Source organism: Bidens hawaiensis, unplaced genomic scaffold (assembly GCF_021521415.1).
Source record: "Bidens hawaiensis isolate Kalapana, Puna unplaced genomic scaffold, B.hawaiensis_p1.1 tig00044060_1, whole genome shotgun sequence".
Taxonomy (NCBI): Eukaryota; Viridiplantae; Streptophyta; class Magnoliopsida; order Asterales; family Asteraceae; genus Bidens; species Bidens hawaiensis.
This window is the reverse complement of record NW_027505873.1, coordinates 74,105-94,111: the sequence shown is the minus strand read 5'-3', so window position 1 is coordinate 94,111 and position 20,007 is coordinate 74,105. Positions and strand designations below refer to the sequence as shown.

The following is a 20,007-nucleotide window of genomic DNA, read 5'->3' as shown; positions in this document are numbered from 1 at the left end:
CTTGCGAACATCGGCACTCTGGTTGCCAAAAGCATCAAAAAGAGCAGGCAAAAAAGATTGTAACTGGCCCATTAATTCCTCCTGAGAAAACCTACCCACAAGCTGAAGAATACAGGACATAGTCAATACTCAATAGAGTTCCGATCATAACATTTGTGTGCATTGGATTATGTATAAAAACAAAAATGGAATTTTCAGTAAGAACATTTGGTTTAGTGAGAATATACCTTTGTCAAGCAGTTTATACACGTAACAAGAGTTTTTTCATCTTCGGTTACCAATAATGGGACAATAACCTACAAGGTTAGAACAAGAGAGTTGAATAAGAAATGATGGAAATCTGCGCTAAACTTGTGTGAAATTTGATTAAAATGACATCCAACTATAGGATAACTTACACTTAAAGATCTGAAGGGATCATGCTGAGACAGAACAACAGTTAAGCAATGTTCTGCTTCATTTGACACCTGCACTTAAAACTCACAGGTTTAACATATGTAGATTCTTTTTTAGAAAAGAAAATGACAAAAATTTGACAATAAAATTTGGAATCTTCATTGAAAGATAATGGTTAGACGGAAGCTTACTTTTGGGACTGTGTCCTTTGTAAGATTTAGTAACTTTTCAATTACAAACTCAATAGAATCTTCCATGGCATCTCTCTGTAACAAACGGTAAACGGAAACATTAGAAGTCAAACAAACCAGTTTGTAAAGTATACCGGCAGACCGCAAGTTAAAAATCAAACAAAAATACCTGGTTCTTTAACATTTCAGCTATTAATGAAAGAGAAAGCTCCCGAATTGATGAGTCCGAATCATCCAATACCTCAAGTACAACCATCAAAATTTGATTAAAATACTGCACACATGTACCAAACACCAGAATTACATCAGTAAATGGTTTTCTTCTGCAGGTTGCTATTTGCTACTAAATTTCATGCATTAATAATAACAGATTAAATAACCTTGGTCCACACAGAAGAATCATTGGCTACAGAAGTATCAATTAACTGCTGAAGGGCAGTACGCTTATCGGTCCCATTAGAAATCTAATCAAACAAATAAGAGCGGAGAGTTAAATTATTAACAATGTTAAGTGTATGAAAACAGTAAACCAAGTCTTGTTATAGAATTTGAACTCACTAGATGAAGGATTTGAGGGATGCTAGGTTTAATATCAGGAGATGAACTGATCTTCAAAGCTGCAAGTTTTGAAAGACTAAGTTCCAAATCAGGTGTTGGACTTGAACCATCTAGTTGATTGTTATCAGAGCTCACAAGTCCATTGAGCCAAGGTGCTGAATTTGAAACAACCTCCACGTTACTATTTCCCTCCAAATTTTCTGACCGAATGGACCATGATGCCACAGTATCCTTAGCATTTGAACCATGTCCACCATTATTGGAGCCCATATCAAGACCCTGATATAAATTATCATCACTAGTGATCTGGACCGATTCTTGGGTGGGACCTGAACTCCATTTCTTACCACCATCACTATCAACAGAACTACCAGAATACCTTCCAAACATAGGAGTCTTTTTCGACACTGCAATATATCCTTCTTCAGAAGATGTCCCGGCAACATCGTACGGGTCATATGATGATTTTGAACGTTGTCTGTCTTTCTTCTGCTGCAAATAATTCATCAAGTCGACTTCTATACGAGGCGTATGTTGCTTAAGTGCTCGTCTTAAAGAATTCTGTTCTTCAACTGATAAACTAAGAATATAATTCAAAACCGATGTTGAATCAAAATGGGTATAAACAGATATGATACATGTTATAGCCGCTTCTTTTAACTTCGTGTTTTTATCATGAACCAATGGTGCTAATTTAGCAAGCCATAGTTTCAAGATCCCAATATTCCCGGCACCCTCGGAGTTTACTGCGTGTTTATTAAACGAAACAATTGCAAACTCGATTACAGCAAGTTTTGCTTTAGGGGATCTTTGTTCATCTAAAGAACGAAGCAAAGCTGGCAACAGAGAGTCAACGCCGTAAGTTTTACCGACAATTTCTAAAACGGTTGAACACGGTTGCCTTACTAACTCCTTTGGATCGATTAATCGAGAGAACACATGTGGTAATATTCTCTCCATGTAACTTTCAAACGGTTTTCTACAAGCTGGGATGATGTCAGCGAGTGATGTTAGAGCCGCTTGTGCCACTTTATGATGTGGATCATCTAAATGTAGGAAAAATAACTTCATTACTTTTTCAAAACTTTGTGTAACTTCTTGAACGCCTTTTGGGCCTTGTTGGAGTAACGAACGAAGATAATTAAATGCAGAAACTCTCGCATTCCAATCAGAACCAGAACTAAGACCATCAGTCAAAGCATCATTTAGAGAAGTGGGGCCCTCGGTATAGCTTGACATTTCACCAGGTGAAAATTGACTCTCATCAAAGCTTCTTCTCCTGCTTGAAGCCATTCTCCTGGTTACATTCTTTCTTGATAACGGTCTCTGAAAATTGGGTACATGATGACTGTTATGTGAATGTGAATCTCTGTAAGGTGTGTCTAGATAATGTTTATCTGTATGCAAATTAACCGATCTTCGAGCCTCTCTAATTTCATTATGATCTTCGAACGAGCTTCTTCCTAGATGTTTCTCAGGAGCTCGTCTTCCTGAGTAGGATGAATGTGATGACAGAGTTTCATTTCCAAGATTACCACGATACGTGTTTTTAGCAGAATCACGTGAAGCTTGAATCTGAGTGATGATGTCAGATAATACCAAACCACCATTACGGTTGTTAGGTTTTGAAATACCAGAAGCGGTTGAATCTAATGATAATGAACTGGCGAGACTATTGGAAGCAGGAGCCGCAAGAGGGAATGGCGGGTCACGAGATGAAGGTGGGTCCACTCCTGTACTAGGGGTAATATAAGATAAAGTCAGCCATTCAAAGAAAATTAAAAAAATAAGTTATGAATAATGATTTCAAAACTTATACCTAGGTTGAGACTTGATGATCTAACTCTACCAGAATCTAGACCTCTAAGCATGCTTTCAATGGCTGTGACCTTTTGTTTGCTAGAATGCAACATGCTTTCTAAGCTGCGTTCTGTACTCTTGTTAACGGGCTTGGATTGTGAAGAAAACAGCCCAGATGAGTGAGAGGTAACAGATGGTAAGCTTGCATTTCTGTCCATTGCAACAATGGCTGAAGTACCATATCCGGCTAAACTTGAAGAAGATGGATTTTGAGTATTAAGCGATGTTTGTGGATTCCTGTCACGAAGTGAGGGCGACGCGTGCCGCCGGTGCGTGCCGCCATCCTCGTCATTTATTATCTGTGCATACAGCATTGCCACATTAGCAATATTATTGACTCTTGATGTGCAATTGTTAGAATTCAGAAATAGGAGAAAACATACCCTTTGAATGACAGGATCAAACGATGAAAACAAACGTCTGGAACGATCAGGCCACGTTTTTGAGAACATACGGTAGCATGCTCTAGCAGTTGAACGCACCTGATACGATTACATGTTAAATTGCCTATAGCCATAAACATGTATAATCATAACAATAAGACTAACAATAACAATGATAAACCTCGCTCATTGCATCTCCCACACAGCATTTAATAAGGTCCTCATAAATGTCGGCTGACCGCTGTATCTCAAGTGCATCAGCCCAACACTCCAGTATCAGCAATGCATATTCACAACATCTGTATAGAATTAAAACATGATATTAGCACCAATATAGGATATTATACTGAATTTACCTTGCTTAGAAGTTGGAATTAGAACCTGGCACGAAGAATCGAGCTTCGGTCATGTTTTGCAGTTTCAGCAACACGAGGAAGTATCCGGGCAACTTTACAGTTACGCAACATCTGCATAAAATAATGTGTAAGAAATAGACTTACAGAAGGAATAGAATAAAGAAATTAAGAAAACGAGTAGATAAGTAAATACCGTTTTTATGCAGTTATCTGCAGACTCTGCAATTACAAGTACAGTGATCACAACAAGTTTGAAAAGGGCCTGAAGGACAAATCATGTGTCAGAAAGGTACTGAATATGTTAGGATTTCTCAAAGGATAAGATAAAGCTTTGTACTCACAGGAATGAAAATCTCTGCAAACGCCTCAAAATCTCCTAACAGCTCTTTGGATAGAAAGTTCAATAAGTGGCAAGCCTAGAAACAGTAGTGACAAAAAAATATCAAATTGTTTTTATAATCTAACAATTCAACCCTTATTCTAACAGGATTGCAGCATACCTGCTTAACTATGCTAGATCTTCTATCAGCCAACTGTGTGCTTAGAGGACCAACAAGCTGCTTTAAAAGTCCACGAAAAGAGGGATAATCGGTTGCACCTGATGTCACACAATGAAAGGAATGAGAGCAAAAGTGTATTTTTGTTCTAAAATTAAAAAAATAAAAGATGATGCGTACCTCCAAGAACAAGGCCTTCAACTCTTTGCAAGGCTCCAATGCGGAGGGACCAATCTTTCTCAGGAACAAGGGTTGAAGCGATCTTCTCAAACTCACGGATTAATTCCTTTTCTGAGTACACTTTGATTGGGTCTATGGGCTTTTCAGTAATATCATGTTCCCCTGAGATATATAATTATCAGTAACGGTGAAATTTTTCCAATGATAATTTCCATTAGATATAAAATTATCAAACCTCCAAAAAGGGATCCTTCACGAGAGGAGGTCTTGGCTTTTGGGCTGCTTCTTTTGGGATTATGATTAGAGTGCTTGACAGCAGCAGGAGCATAAGTATTTTCTCGAGCATCTGAAGAACGTTGTTTGGGTTCAATTCTTTCAAGTCTGGCATTGATATCCTTTACCTGAAATCAACTCAAACCAAAACATAAAGATAAAAAATAATTAGCAGAATAGTAATCTAATAGATAGGTGAAAACACTGTAGCATAAAATATATTCCAACCTTTTTATGTCAATAAAGTGAAACAGGAATTTGTTTATAAGACTTCAACATTTTATCAGAAGTGTCATAAAACAAAAAAAAAACTACTTCGTCGTGCACCACATCTCATGTAGATCTTTAATTTAGTTATACAATGCCATAACATGGTTGCTTATATAGTCAAATATTTAAAGATATTGTCTGCTGACTATAACAAAACAGGCCCTGCTATATGCGCAGTTGCACAAATAATCAAGATATATGGTGTGTAGAAGAAAAAATATAAGAAATGAATGGAAATCCTAGCCCTAAAATAATCACCATTGATGATGGAAGCTGATGGCGCATGAGTTCTTCACGGAATTGAGGCCCAATTTGTGCATACATCTCCTGCAGCAGGAAGAAATTTCAAAACAAAACTCATTTAAATAATATTTACACAAAAAAAAGAGACTAAACGTCAATCTCTATACAAGTATGTAACAACAAGACGTCAAAATTTGCAGAATTAAAATGCCAACTTAAATGTATGCGCTTCATAACACTTGTATACTATAGTATAAACAGTTCACTAACCTCGATGCATAAAATAGCGGCTTCTCTCACACCTGGATTAGGATCATATAACATCTTTAATATCTGACATTTGAAATTGAGACAGAGATAATGTAACAATTAGTATGATTTTTGCAGTTGAAACTATAAAACAGAAAACCTCATGAAAGTATCACTAGCAAAAAAACATACAGAAGGAAGAATAGCACGTTGCAGCGGTAGCTCCGTGGATGCAAATAGACCGATAGCGGATGTAACCGTTTTTGCAAACTCTTCTCTAACTCTCCAACTTTTGTGACTCCAAGCATTAGATCCAGCTCTTTCAACAATAAGAGTTGGAGAAGATACCTGCAACACAACCAAATTACAAGCTTAAAACCTTTTTCAGCTGTCTGTTTTCTGTACCACTATTATAGCTACAAATCTACAACAAGTACTGTAAAACAAAAACTATACAGACACTATAAAGTTGGGGCAAGTAACCTGCACAAAGAGTAGAGAAGAATCCAATGACACGTTTTTGTACATTTAAATCTAAATAAGAAAACAAAAGCACGATCTTTACAAAAAAAGTCAATGTACTTCAATTGTTTCACATGTAAAATCACAGTAAATTGTAAGCACAGAAATGACTAATACAGATACGGCTCTTGGAACAACAGACACGTTTTTGTACATCTAAAACCAACTAACAAAACAAAAGCACGATCTTTACAAAGAACGTCAATGTACTTCAATTGTTTCACATGTAGGACCACAGTAAATTGTAAGCACAGATAAACTTGGTAAATGATTGTATATTGATTGTATATTCAATTGAGATACAATATGGTCCTATATATAGATCTATACAAGACATCATTAGGGCCGGCTATTAGTGTCTAGGGATTGGCCCATGTTATACAAGTGATATCGATCAATACTCCCCCTCAAGCTAAGGCCGGGGACCAATTCTTAGCTTGGACTTCAAAAAGAGAAAACGTTCTGATGGTAGTGGCTTTGTGAAAATGTCAGCAATCTGATCATGTGTGGAAATAAACTGAACAAATAACTTCCTTTGAGCAACCTTCTCTCGAACAAAATGAAAGTCTACTTCCACATGCTTTGTTCTGGCATGGAAGACTGGATTGGCAGATAGGTATGTGGCTCCTAGATTATCACACCATAGGATTGGAGCAATCTGCATTGGGACACGTAGTTCTCTCAACAATGTTTCAAGCCAAGTTAATTCAGCAACCGTGTCAGCCAAGGCCTTGTATTCAGATTCCGTGGATGACCGAGATACAGTTTTTTGTTTTCTAGCTGACCATGAGATTAGATTCGACCCAAGATATATTGCATATCCCCCCGTGGATCGACGGTCATCCGGACACCCAGCCCAGTCGGCATCAGAAAATGCAGTTAAATTTTGAGCGTCTGTATAGGCATGTAGAACAGGAGAAGATCTGCTAGAGAGTAAAAGACCATGATCTGCTGTCCCGTGTAGATAGCGTAAGATACGTTTAACAGCGGACCAATGATTTTCAGTGGGGGAATGCATGAACTGACAAACTTTGTTAACCGCAAAGGTGATGTCAGGTCGTGATAGGGTGACATACTGTAATGCCCCAACCATTTGTCTATACTTAACAGGATCATCAAACGGAGAACTGTCACCAAGATGAAGAGAAGCATTGGTGGTGCAAGGTGACGGCACCGGTTTGGATTGTGATAATTTTGCACGTTCCAACAATTCAGTAATGTATTTCCTTTGAGAAAGGATGATATCAGACCCTGATCGGACCACTTCAATGCCCAAAAAATAAGATAGAGGACCCATATCTTGTATAGCAAATGATTGACTAAGACGGTGCACAATGTGATCAATGGCCTCGGTGTTATTGCCTGTCAAAATAATGACATCAACATATACCAGCATATATAGTATCGTCCCATTTTGTGAATATATAAATAAAGACGGATCGGTTTTAGATCCCTTGAAACCGAGAGCAATCAAGGCAGAAGAGAGACGTTCGAACCATGCTCTAGGTGCCTGTTTGAGACCATACAAGGATTTATGTAATAGACACACGTGATTCGGTTTACCGGGGTCGATGAATCCTTGTGGTTGTTTCAGATAGACTGTTTCTTTTAGATCCCCATGTAAAAATGCATTTTGAACATCAAGTTGTCGGAGAGTCCACCGGTTTGTAACGGCTAAGGAAAGAACAACTCTGATGGTGGTGGGTTTCACCACTGGGCTAAAGGTTTCAGTGTAGTCAATGCCAGCTTGCTGATGGAAACCTTTTGCAACTAGACGCGCCTTGTATCGCTTAACTGCCCCATGTTGATCGCGTTTTACTTTATAAACCCATTTGCAATCAACCACATTAGTGTTTGGAACACGGGGAACCAAAGACCATGTACCATTACGGAGAAGTGCGGAGTATTCATCCGCCATAGCCTTACGCCAGTGAGCCTCTTTATTGGCAACGGCAAAGGAGGTGGGTTCGATGTTAGGTGGACTAGTGGAGGTATGGTATGAGGTGGGATTAAAGTATTGGTTTTGTTTGGGGTTAGGTCTTAGGTTAGCTGGTCGTTGGCGAGGTGGAGTGGGTGGAGTAGGTACGGTGGGAGTGGCAGAAGGATATGTGGTGCTGGTCTGTTGTGATGATTGTGGTTGTTGAGATGGGGTAGAGTAACGGTCGAAGGCAGAGATTGGAGTGGTTTGTGGGGCTGTACGACGAGAATAGGTATTAGTGGGCTGAGTAGTGGTGGTTTGGTCTGGTTGTGAGGATGTATCATTGGTTGTGTGAGAGGTTGGAATTTGGGCTGAATGTGATGGTATGGTATGGGCCGGTTCTGGTGAGATAGTGGTGGCAGATTCGGGTGGGTCGGTGTGGACTGGTTCTGGTGGAATGGTGTGTGCTGGTTGTGAAGTGGTATGGTCTGCTGGTGTATCAGTTGGCATAGGAAAGGGACCGGTTGGATAAGAGGAAACATAGGGATTGATAGGTGTAGGGGGTGACTGGTCGGTAGAATTAAGTAGAAAAGGGAAGGTGTTTTCATGGAACCGAACATGACGGGCAATGTAAATGCGTTCGGAGACGGGGTCAAAACAACGATAACCATGATGAGAAGTGTTATATCCAAGGAAAACACACGGTGAAGAGCGGAAATCCATTTTATGTGGATTATAAGGACGAAGATATGGAAAGCATTGGCAGCCAAAGACACGAAGGAAGGAGAAATCAGGTGGGTGTTTGAACAAGTGCTCGAAAGGAGATATTGTGGAGTTTGTGCGAGAAGGCATGCGATTTATCAAGTAGACGGCTGTTTCAAAGGCAAAATGCCAAAAACGTTGAGGGACGGAGGCCTGTGACATTAATGTTAGACCGGTTTCAACAACGTGCCGGTGACGTCGCTCAACAATACCGTTTTGTTCGCTAGTATGGGGACAAGAGAGACGATGAGTAATGCCTATTGTGGCAAAGAAAGAGGAGAGATTTCGGAATTCTCCTCCCCAATCAGACTGTACAGTTTTAAGTTTAGTAGAAAATTGTCGTTCAGCCATAGTCACAAATTGTTTAAAAACTGCAAAGACATCAGATTTGCGTTTCAAGGGAAACAACCACATGAATTTGGAGAAATGATCAACACATAATAGAAAATAATTGTGGCCATCAAAGGAAGGTACAGGGGCTGGCCCCCAAACATCACAAAATACTAAATCCAAAACACACGTACTTTTATAATCAGAAGATAATAAATGTAGTTTGGAAGATTTTCCAACTGAACATGGATTACAATGAAAATCAAAAGTCTTAGCAGAAACAGGTAAATGATATTTAGAAAGCATTGTCTTGAATAATTGAGAATGTGGATGTCCCAATCGTTGATGCCAGGTGGTTGTTGAAGCACGAGTTGTGGAAAAAGCAACTTTTGGAATTGGCTGGTTTATTGGAAGTTTAAGAGAGTAGAGTCCACCGTCACTTGGACCCGTGAGGAGGGTAATGTGTGTAGACTTGTCCTTCACAGAAAAAAAAGTAGCATGAAATTCAAAATAGACATGATTATCTTCACAGAATTTTTGTACAGAAAGAAGGTTTTTCTTGAGGGCGGGAACATGAAGAATGTTGTTCAGGTAAAAGGTTTTGTTAGGAGAGGAAAATTTTTTTGAACCAATATGTAGAATAGGGAGGGCCGTACCGTTACCAACTTGTAGGTTATCATCACCAAAGTAAGGCTCAGCAGAGTCAAACCCTGACATATCTAATGCTCCATGGCCATTGGAACCTGTGTCTGGAAGCCAGTTTGTGTAAGCTTGTGAGCGATGGTCTGCATAGTTAGCAGACGGTTGTCGTGACCGGATGGTAGATGGGTCTCTGTTTGGGCATTGAGATGGGACATGTCCTATCCCGCACCTGTTACAAGTTCCATACACAGTATTTTGATTAGATGCCCAACTAAACTGACCTGAGTTTCAAGTTCCCTGGCTGCGATTGTAGTTGTTGATGTTTCGACCACCACGGCCACCACGGGTACCACGGCCGCGTGAGTAATGTGACTGTCCAGCCCTGTTTGTATAAAAGGCTTGAGGTGTGGAGGTTTGTGAGGAACCCGGGGCTGGTTGAAGTTGAAAACCGAGACGGGCAACCATCTGCTGAATGGCCTGAACAGTGTCAGGAGGAGCCGAGGCAGAACTTGCTGCAGTGGCAGCCGTGAAGGCTTGTACAGGGGCAACTTCAGAGGTTGGTTTCCTGATTAGAAACTCATGGTCAGCAATGAGACTGGGAAGCTCAGAGAACACAGCCCGAAAGTCTCTGGCCAGGAGGCCTTGTTTGACTCCATTATACTCTTCACGAAGACCTGCAACAACTAACATAACAACATCTTTGTCAGGCATTGGATGTCCAATATTCGCAAGGGCATTTGCGTATTCTTGTGCCCGAGCGAGATATGCAGCAGAGGTTTCATCCCCTTTCATTTGAATTTTCAGTAGCTGCGTTTTCAGTGTGAATTCTCTTGAAGAAGTATGGGGGGCATAAGCACGTTCAAGAGTAAGCCACACATCACGGGAAGTATCACCTTGAACATGCTGAAAAGAAGCTTCTGAGATGGTTGAGGTGAGTATCATGAGGACGTGGGCATCATTAGATAACCAAGCTATGTGGTTGGGATTAGGGATGGGAACAACAGCAGCAACATCCTTGTCTGATGTTCCCTGTGATGATGAAATTGTGGATGGAGGGCAGGGAATACTCCCATCAATATAACCGAAGAGTCCATTGGTAACAAGAAGCGGCTTGATCATAGCCTTCCAATGTCCATAGTTTGTAGGAGACAAAGTGAAGGCAAACTTGTGAGAGTTGTGTGAGGTTTTCTCGGTAGTAGAGAAGGCTGCGAGGAGGGCCATTGTGTAGCCGAAAAGAAGGGATCAAGGCTTGGAAAAAGAAGAAATTGGCGGCTGATGAACAGTGACGATGAACAGTGTCACGGCTAGGGTTAGGTTGCAGGCAATTGTAATTGCTGGAAGGTGGCGGCTGATTAGGGTTAGGCTCTGATACCAAGATAAACTTGGTAAATGATTGTATATTGATTGTATATTCAATTGAGATACAATATGGTCCTATATATAGATCTATACAAGACATCATTAGGGCCGGCTATTAGTGTCTAGGGATTGGCCCATGTTATACAAGTGATATCGATCAATAAGCACGAAAATGACTAATATAGATACGGCTCTTAGAACAACAGATACTTGTGATCAATATACTACATTCTAACTTGACTTAGCTTAACCTTTTCGCATAACTATCAATCCATTCATATAAGCACAATTTTTGCCAAATGTTAACCTCAACTCGTGTCAAATAATATTCATTATTCAACCCTAGATAAACCTGCCTAAAGAATGAATTAGGGCAAATTACACTCTAGACCTTCAATAGAGTATTATATTATAAACCAGCATCCTAACATACTAACTACTATTAATATTCACATACCCAATAGAATATAATTCAATTTAAATTTAAATTAACAGTAAATATAACGACACCGACACAGTACCTGCATGAGAGTAAGCAGCAGTCGTCTGGCGGCATCCCGAACCGGCTGCTTAGCGTCACCTAAGCGTTCCACAGTAGCCGGAACAAGCGCATTGAAATGAAGCTTCAAATGCTCACCGGACAGCACGGCCGCAGAGTCAAGCGCCTGTAATCCGCCTTGCGAAACCCTAAAATTGTTATCCTTCAAGAGATCCAAGCAGCAATCGACTAGCGAAGTGACTTCTGTGGAAGTTAAACTCTTTCTGGAAGCTTCTAGAAGTTCGTGAAGCCTCTCAACTCCGGCCATTCGCTCCTTGGTGTCCTTGGACCGTGCCATTTCCAGAGCCTCGTCCATTTGTATTGGATCCGATTGGATCGGTAACGGCGTTAAGTGGAGTAACGGTGATTGTGGTGGAAGTTGTTGGAATTGGATGGAGAGTGACGGAGACAGCGGAGAAGAGAGAGAGAGAGAGCCGTGAAAAGCTTTTCGCTAGATCGACGGACAATAGAGGTGTGTTGAATATATTGTTACGTAAATGTTACATTTATGTCATAGGTTTTTTTATTTTTCAATTGTCTAATTTTTCGGGGCTACGTCTAAGTCAGGGGCGGATCTATAGCTTAAATGAGTGGTTTCTCGGAACCACCCGAGTTTCGAAATAATAGTGTATTTTTATATAGAAAATATTAGAGGAACCACCTTTTAAATTAGAAAGGAACCATCCTATAAACATTAGAAATGCTAGTCTAGCCGGTAAGGTGTTGGTTTTGTAACATGAAGGTCACAGGTTCGATTCTGGATTTCCAAATAAATTTTTGAACTTTTTTTTAAGTAACTGCTGCACAGCCCATTTAGTAAAAACACACAGACACAACGGCGCCGCTATCTCCCTTGACCCCTCGTCCCCGTCGGCCGTTCTCCGAAATCACCATCTGGTATAACCAGTGGACCGGTAAGGCGGCTGGTTCAATGATTATGTAAGCTTTGGTTATAATTATTTGCCTTTCTTTGCCAGGAACTTTAAGTTAGTGATCTGCAAGAAAGTAGAAGCGATATCCCAACTTAATAATCTTAGAATAAAGTGGTATGGTCGAATAATGTTATTTCTTGCAAGCAAATAAAGCTAGATGATGGCCACAAATGCAGTAATTGGATTAAGGGCAGGTGAAAGACTATTAAAAGACTATTAACTTCATCCTAATGTCAATGAGAAGCTTCCAAACAGTTGTGAACTCGGGTTTGTATCTGTCCCAACTAAGAGCACGATCACTGCAATAAAGTCAACCAACTACGGTCTTGATTTCAAACCCAAACAACATAATCAAGACATATGTTACATCAGAGCTGTAAAAGAACACGCTAACGTTGCTTCCGATTGGGTTCAAGGGTTTGAACATGCATTTAGTAAATGAAGATTTTGATGAAGAGTTTTCAGTTGAAGCCTTGCTTTCATTATCCGAACCATCGAACCGACCCGAACCTCAAACGACCCGGAATTTTTTATACCCGACTCTATGAAATTGAATCATATAAAAGTTGTGCACCACCTGAAAAAAATTCCTGGATCCGCCACTGGTCTAAGTTCAACTTCTTGATTGTTGCGAGATTGTATCTTCTGATGTATAATAACCGGATGGAATTCATAAACTCTCGTTCATTCACCTATATGTCCTTTGAACTGGTCTAAGTGAGAATCTAACATGCATCGTCACTTTAAGAGGGCATGCATCTTATTTCTAGACCAACTTTTCAATTGACTGTTGAGGTTTTTTTTTCTTATGTTTTAGTCAAAATCGAAATATTGGGTATTTTTTAATGTAAATGACGAACAGGTAAAGTCTGGATGTCTGGGGTAATCAAATGGTAAAAGATTATTATATACGCATGCGATTGGAAAACATCATTAGATAGCTCAAGCCCATTATACATGGGTTCGAAAGCCTGATGTGATAAAACCCGGATAACTAAAGCCCACTACTTCTTGTTCGGGGAAATATTCTTAGGTAAGTCTTATTTATATACAATTTTTAATAGGTTGTTTATTTTTTTTATTTTTTAATATGTTAGTTGAAATTGAAATTTGAAATGTGGTGAGTAGTTGTAGAAGAAGGGGATAATGTATCTTTTAAAGGTTTGTGATTTTATTGTATTTTTATGGAATATAGAATGATAAGCTACATACTAATATGATTGTTTGTACAATAATTGGAACATTCTATGATTTCCATCGTATCAAATATTAGTTACAATGATTGATAGTGTCTTTTTTTAACTTAAGTGTAACAACATTTTTTTTTACCTTTTTCTTTATGTTGCAATTATGAAGCATAATTAGTTTGTGAAACATGTCACTTGAATAAATATAAGAGGAGTAAACTGTGGTTTTCGTCTATGTGATTTGTTTAAATTTATGGTTTTAGTATAATAGTTTTAAATTTGCGATTTTCGTCCATGTGGTTTCATTTCACTTGCAATTAAACCCGAATTCATTAACCCGGTTAAGTCTAGTCGTTAAACTCATCAACGTGCCCCTCACGTGAGGTGTAGTTTTGTTATTTTTTCTCCCCAAATAAACTTCAGTCCTAATTCGCAAGCCCCATCACGTGAGGGGATAGGGTGTATTTGGGGAGGAAAAAGGATAAAATTGCCTCTAACGTGAAAGGCACACTGAAATGGGATTAGTGAATTCGGGTTTAATTACAAGTGAAATGAAACCACATAGACGAAAATCGCAAATTTAAAACTATTGGACTTAAACCGTATATTTGGACAAACTAAAAGGACGAAAACCGCATTTCACTCTAGGAGAAGGTATAGACGCCAATTAGAGTTGCATTGTATATGGCGTTTATTAGTGAGTATGTTACAAATTGTATAAGCGATGTGTTAATTTTTTTTATTTGTTTTAAGAAAATGTTTTGTACAAAAATAAGAATACTATAAACACGTGTAATCATAATGATAATTAATGGTAACAAGTTTATTTGCCCGCACGTTGTGGCGGAGGCGTAAGCTCGTGATAAAATAGCCAATGTTGAATCGTTAACTCAATGCAAGTAATTTCACTTTGATCTCACTGATTAAGTTATGCAAATTACATAGCGTTTAGGATTATGAAAAACCTAAATAAAACTATATCGCATTGCCTTCTTGTTCATGTCTTCAAGTCATTCGGCTTGATTAAAATAACCTAAAGGCGACCCGTGTCATTGACCCGATATCTTTAACTGTTGGCATAATGGCTAGTGAATTCAAACTCGCTAGGGACCATCCATCATAACTATAAATACATCAAGAGCATGGGTTAAGAAACATACAGGCAAAAGCGATATTGCTTACAGCGGGTCACCCAAACCTGCGTAGAAGATGTCAGCATAATTAAAAAAAAAAAGTATTAATAAGAACTCCTAATAAAGCTTCTAAAATGAATTTAGGGTCATAATGATTATAAAAAAAAGTATAAAACGATCTTGAAATGTGGCTTATTCTTAAAAACATAAAAGTTTATAATGTTGTTCAGAAAATTTGTCTCGTTCTAATAGATAATATTTAACTTGAATACTTAAGTAAAATATTTTATGCCTATTAATATAAATGTTCTTTGTCAATATCCTTTTGGTCATTAAAAGTTCTATAACATGAAAAAAGTTAGTCAATTGATTGGTGTTCCATCTGATATGTAATTGTCGAAGATATAAGCAATACTTGATTGGTAAATAAAGAACTTTAACAAAATGGAAGCACATTTGGATTCACAATGACAAACGGATTGTAATGTTGAGAACCATATCAGGCAAACTGACTTGCATAGTAGATGGAGGCTGCAATGATTGAGACTCCTGCTGCTTTCCTAAAATTGAAGATTTAAAAACACATGCAGTTAGTAGTTAGAATACTATCCATTAATTTAAGAATGTTCACCTCAATTGTAATTTATGTTTCCTACCAATGTGCATATTCACTAAGTAACGCATTGACCATAAGACCTTGGATTTAACTATTTATAATATATATAAGTAGTAAGCCTACGAACAACTAATACAAAGTTGAAAGTTAAGAAAGTCAAATATAAGCAAAATTATAGTGTGAAGCCTTTTAAGTTTTAACGAAGAATAAAAGGTAGTTAAATTATTGTTGCTACATTATAATCACATTGCAAGTAGCATTGAGATATATGCAAATCTATATGTACTAAAATAGGAGCTTCATTACCTTAAACTGTAATATTTCTCTCCGAATTATCCAATTTGATATACCCATCTCTCATTTTCACCATCTGCACACAAATGTTATTATTTACCATACATGCATCAAGCGGATCATACATCATAAGTAAAAACAAAAAAAAAGAAGCAACTACTTGGAAAACACAATAGACTTTATCAAAAACCAAATTTAAATGATGAAATACTGAAACTGAAATTGCGAGATGCTGAAATTGTACCAGCAAATCAATGTTCTCTACAAAAAAGAGTGTAGAAAGCCACCCAAGTCAAAGAAGACATTCACCTGATTTCATGTGGAAGGCAGGCGATCGGAAGAGATAGTTTATGAGTTGATAAAGTTAATCAAGTGAGTAGGTAATGAAAATGAAGATAAGATTGGCTTTTGAGCATATCAAACAAATAGGTGTATAGGAAGACTTACAACACACGTGTACGGTTGAAAACATGAATTTTCATGAATGGTAACAAATGTGAGTGAGGTAAAGGTTAGTTTTTAATATATATATATATATATATATAATATTTTTAATTCAAATATTTTTATAAAATAAAAGATAAAATGTGGTAATTCCGAAATCAAATTGTGCAAATCCTTTTGTATTGCAAAATCAAGTTTTTTATAAGAGTTAATTGTCATTTTAGTGCATGTGGTTTGTCTAATTATGCAACTTTAGTACCAATTTTGAATTTATTGAAAATGACTACTTCACTTTTTATAAACTTGTTATTTTAGTATTTTTTTTCTAACCCTATCTAACTTTGTCTATTAAATCAGGGGTAATTTGGTAAATTCTTTATTTTATTTATTTTCTCCTTTTCTTCTAAAGTTATTCCCCCGTTTAATTCATTCAAACCCCTATAAATCCTTTTTCTTTATCCAGATTGAAGCTTAAACGCCATTGAAGCTCATGATGTGATGCAACCATCAACTACTAGTAACCACCGGTGACCGATGGTTATCACCATCTCCGGCCGCCACCAAGATCCGACCACCATCGCGATCTCTCTCTCCACTAGATCTACCCGACAATCACCTCCTCATTATCAACCCTAATCTAGTTTCGGAAACGAGATATAAAGTGTCGGAATCGACAACTATGATGGTGGCAAACAAATAGAAAGATGGTTGTAATCCTCCCCTTGCTGGAGATTGATGTTGATGTGGCTGGTGAAATTGGATTACATCGCCAGAGACTATGCCGGAGGTGGCTGACGGTTCATGGTGGTGACGATGATTGAAGATGGCAGTTTTTCTTATTCTTAAATAAAAGTTTTCTATAAATTAGTTTTAGAGAAGATATGGCATAAAAGTTTTTTAGCACAAGGATAAGAAAGGGGGCGATCATCAAAAGGCATTTTAGAAGACTTTTAAAAGAAAAGGCAAAATAAATAAGATGACGAAGTTACCAATTTACTCTTCACTTAACGAAAAAAGTCAGACGAGGTTAGAAAGAAGTACTAAAGTGGCAAGTTTTAGAAAACTGAGGTGGTCATATGCAATAAATTCAAAATTGGTACTAAAGTTGCGTAATTAAACAAATCAGATGTACTAGAATGACACTTAACTCTTTTTATAAATATATATTGATTGATTTTAGAGTCATAACACTATTATGCATGACACATTAGACTTGGCTAAATAGCTCCAAATCCTTAAGCGCGAGGAACCCTAAAATATCAAATCTAAAAGGAATAAGCACTTATTTTGATTGGCAATTCATGTTTTCTCATGTTTAATCATATTGCATAAAGTAGCTTTTAAGATAGCCTGGCCCCTTGGCATGCTTTTAAGGCAACCTGGCTCAAATGAAAAATGGTAAAACATTATATGATGGCATATAAACTTTTATACATGTTATAGCAAGCATGTTTTGAGAGAAGCTAATGATCATAATGTTGATACATTTAAGTCTGACTCGATTTACTTGTCAATCAATGTGTATCATAATATTCATCAACTAAGCGAAGAGATGTGGGGTGCACATGTAACCATATTAACTTCAAAACCGATATTATTTAAAATAAATAATAATAATAATAAAAATAATCTTTTATTACTGTTTATCTAGGAAGACGGATGTTACACCAATGCCCACTTATATCTATATTATTTTAGAACATATTTAGGGATAATGTTGAATAGAGGTAAACAATACCTTTAGATGTTGGAGTTGATTGATCATTATTGATGATGAAAACCGAGATGAAAAGTAGATTAGGATTACGAAAACTCTTACATGTAACCAGATTAACTTCAAAACCGATATGTTTTAAATGTAAAGCTAATTTCTTTGTTTGACTTAGTATTAAATGTAAAACAGACCAGTTATACATGTAAAACATATATGTTTTACATGTAAAAAAAGTAAAGAACAATGAAACTTAACCTTCAAATTTAGTGCATATTCATCACATAAAACATTTTTACAAGTAAAAAAACTCACTTTTACATGTAAAACATATCTAGGGTTTACAAGTTGAAAATGGAAGACAACTTGAAAAATGTACCAATTGATGTTCCTACATTCATCTTAAAGAAACTGAATTATCAAGCTTTGTTGATAATCAAATATAATGAATAGTATCGCACCAATGGTTTTTTTTTTTTAATTCAGTCACTTCGTTTATGTGCCTAAATAGCCCTATCTAATTGAGGAAGTGAGGCTTCAATGGCGTGTACTCGTTCTATGGGTTAATGTCTTCTAGAAGATGTAATTAGAACTTGTTTTTGTAATCTATGAAAAACTTTTGTTGTAAATCTAGGTTAGATGCAATTGTCAAACATCGATTTCAATCCGGATTATAATTCATGACGAAAATAAATCAATCAAATTAGGTGTTTCTGCTAAGTTAATTTCAGTTTGAAGTTAACCTAAATAGAAAGAGCAACAAACTCGTTTATTCCGGATTTGATTTCACGATGAATGGTAAATCAACTGAATCATGTATTTTCATTTCTTCAGTTTCAGATTAAAGAACCTAACTAATTGAAAAGTCAGAAATATGAGAGTATAACTTAGGTGCATCACCTAATTAACGGAGGATTCAGACGAGTCTAGCAATCGTGATGCTTCAAACTAGCCTATCGACACTCTAATCATGGTAAACAATATATAATTGACAACGAATTCCGTAATCCTTGATCCGCGGCCTAATCATCCTTGTAACAATATAAATACTCATTTATATTTTTATTAAACTTGTCCACACCACCTCTGCACTACCACAAACCTAAACCCTATCTTATTTGCACCCTACAAGGCCGTCAATACCCGTTTTGAGATTGAGCCGAGTTTAGTTGTTCTTCGTTCCCAGTCAATCCATCACCATGATAGGTAATTAAAATATGCTTTGAGATCGGTTTTAGCCCAGAAGCATTAACCCTAAATCAATTTGAACAAACCTTAAACGTTTGAATCGATTTAATGATCTAGGGTTTATGGTTAATTTGGGTTTGAACATACAATATTTATCATATTCAATCTGTTACATTCACAAGTCAACACACCTGATGGCTGGTGAGTGTGTGGTTAAGCCTCTAGAACTAGTCCAGGCGCGGGTTCGAGCCCCATGGACCCGGTTTTTGTAATTTATTTTTTTTAATTACTTTTCCTTTATTATAATTAATCTATCTATTCTAATAAATAACTATCCATTTTTGCCACTTGTTACTCTCATAGCTCTCTTTCTCTTTTTTTTCAACATTTCAATATTGATGCTTATATTTTGAGTCATTTCAATATATGAATTGAAGTTTATTTTTCTTGAATGTAAATCCTATTCGATTCATTCATTAACATTAATGTTGAAAGATAATAAAATAAGAAATATCAAAATTGAAGTTGCAGACCTATTAGAATAAAATTTTAAAATCACAGGTAATTAAATTCAAGGTAAACTATAACTTGTTTTTAAACTAAGATTTGAGCAGCAATACATATATGTTACCTTATAAAGAGTTACAAACATACGTGGACTAAAGATTTTGATTATTGATAAACAATGTATATCAACCAATACAATCACAAATGTAGTGTACAAGGAATGTTTTATTCCCTCCGTTCCATTAAAAGTGTCAATGTTTCTTTTTTTATTTGTCCCATTACAAATGTCCACTTTCAAAATTTATTAGTCAATTTCTAAATTTACCCTTAAACACACACAATTAACATTAATAACCAATATTGATGGACCCAATTTCTAAGGGCATTATTGTCATTTGGTAAGCAAGAAAAGTAATTATTCAATCTACCTTAAACTTTGTGTTTTTCAAACAATGACACTTCTAATGA

The 20,007-nt window shown here is 37.1% G+C and overlaps 2 protein-coding genes across 2 annotated transcripts; both read right to left on the bottom strand.

The window, feature by feature from the left end:
• Positions 1 to 9: 9 nt before the first annotated feature.
• On the bottom strand, positions 10 to 843 carry LOC143615737 (CLIP-associated protein-like; the record flags this gene model as incomplete). The annotated part of the gene is made up of 5 exons (XM_077088789.1): positions 757 to 843; positions 588 to 662; positions 399 to 467; positions 228 to 296; positions 10 to 102 (listed from the first exon to the last, which is right to left on the bottom strand). Coding segments are annotated over exons 1-5 (393 nt in total), but the record flags the coding sequence as incomplete, so codon positions are not given.
• On the bottom strand, positions 618 to 11,950 carry LOC143615742 (CLIP-associated protein-like). Its single transcript, XM_077088793.1, has 16 exons — positions 11,511 to 11,950; positions 5,649 to 5,804; positions 5,478 to 5,540; positions 5,223 to 5,291; positions 4,657 to 4,822; positions 4,422 to 4,583; positions 4,245 to 4,342; positions 4,086 to 4,160; positions 3,938 to 4,006; positions 3,770 to 3,855; positions 3,570 to 3,687; positions 3,389 to 3,487; positions 2,965 to 3,304; positions 1,146 to 2,878; positions 757 to 1,051; positions 618 to 662 (listed from the first exon to the last, which is right to left on the bottom strand). Exons 1-15 carry the CDS (start codon positions 11,841 to 11,843, stop codon positions 959 to 961), a joined length of 3,660 nt encoding a protein of 1,219 aa, XP_076944908.1. The 5' UTR covers positions 11,844 to 11,950; the 3' UTR covers positions 618 to 662; positions 757 to 958.
• Between the last annotated feature and the right edge of the window lie 8,057 nt (positions 11,951 to 20,007).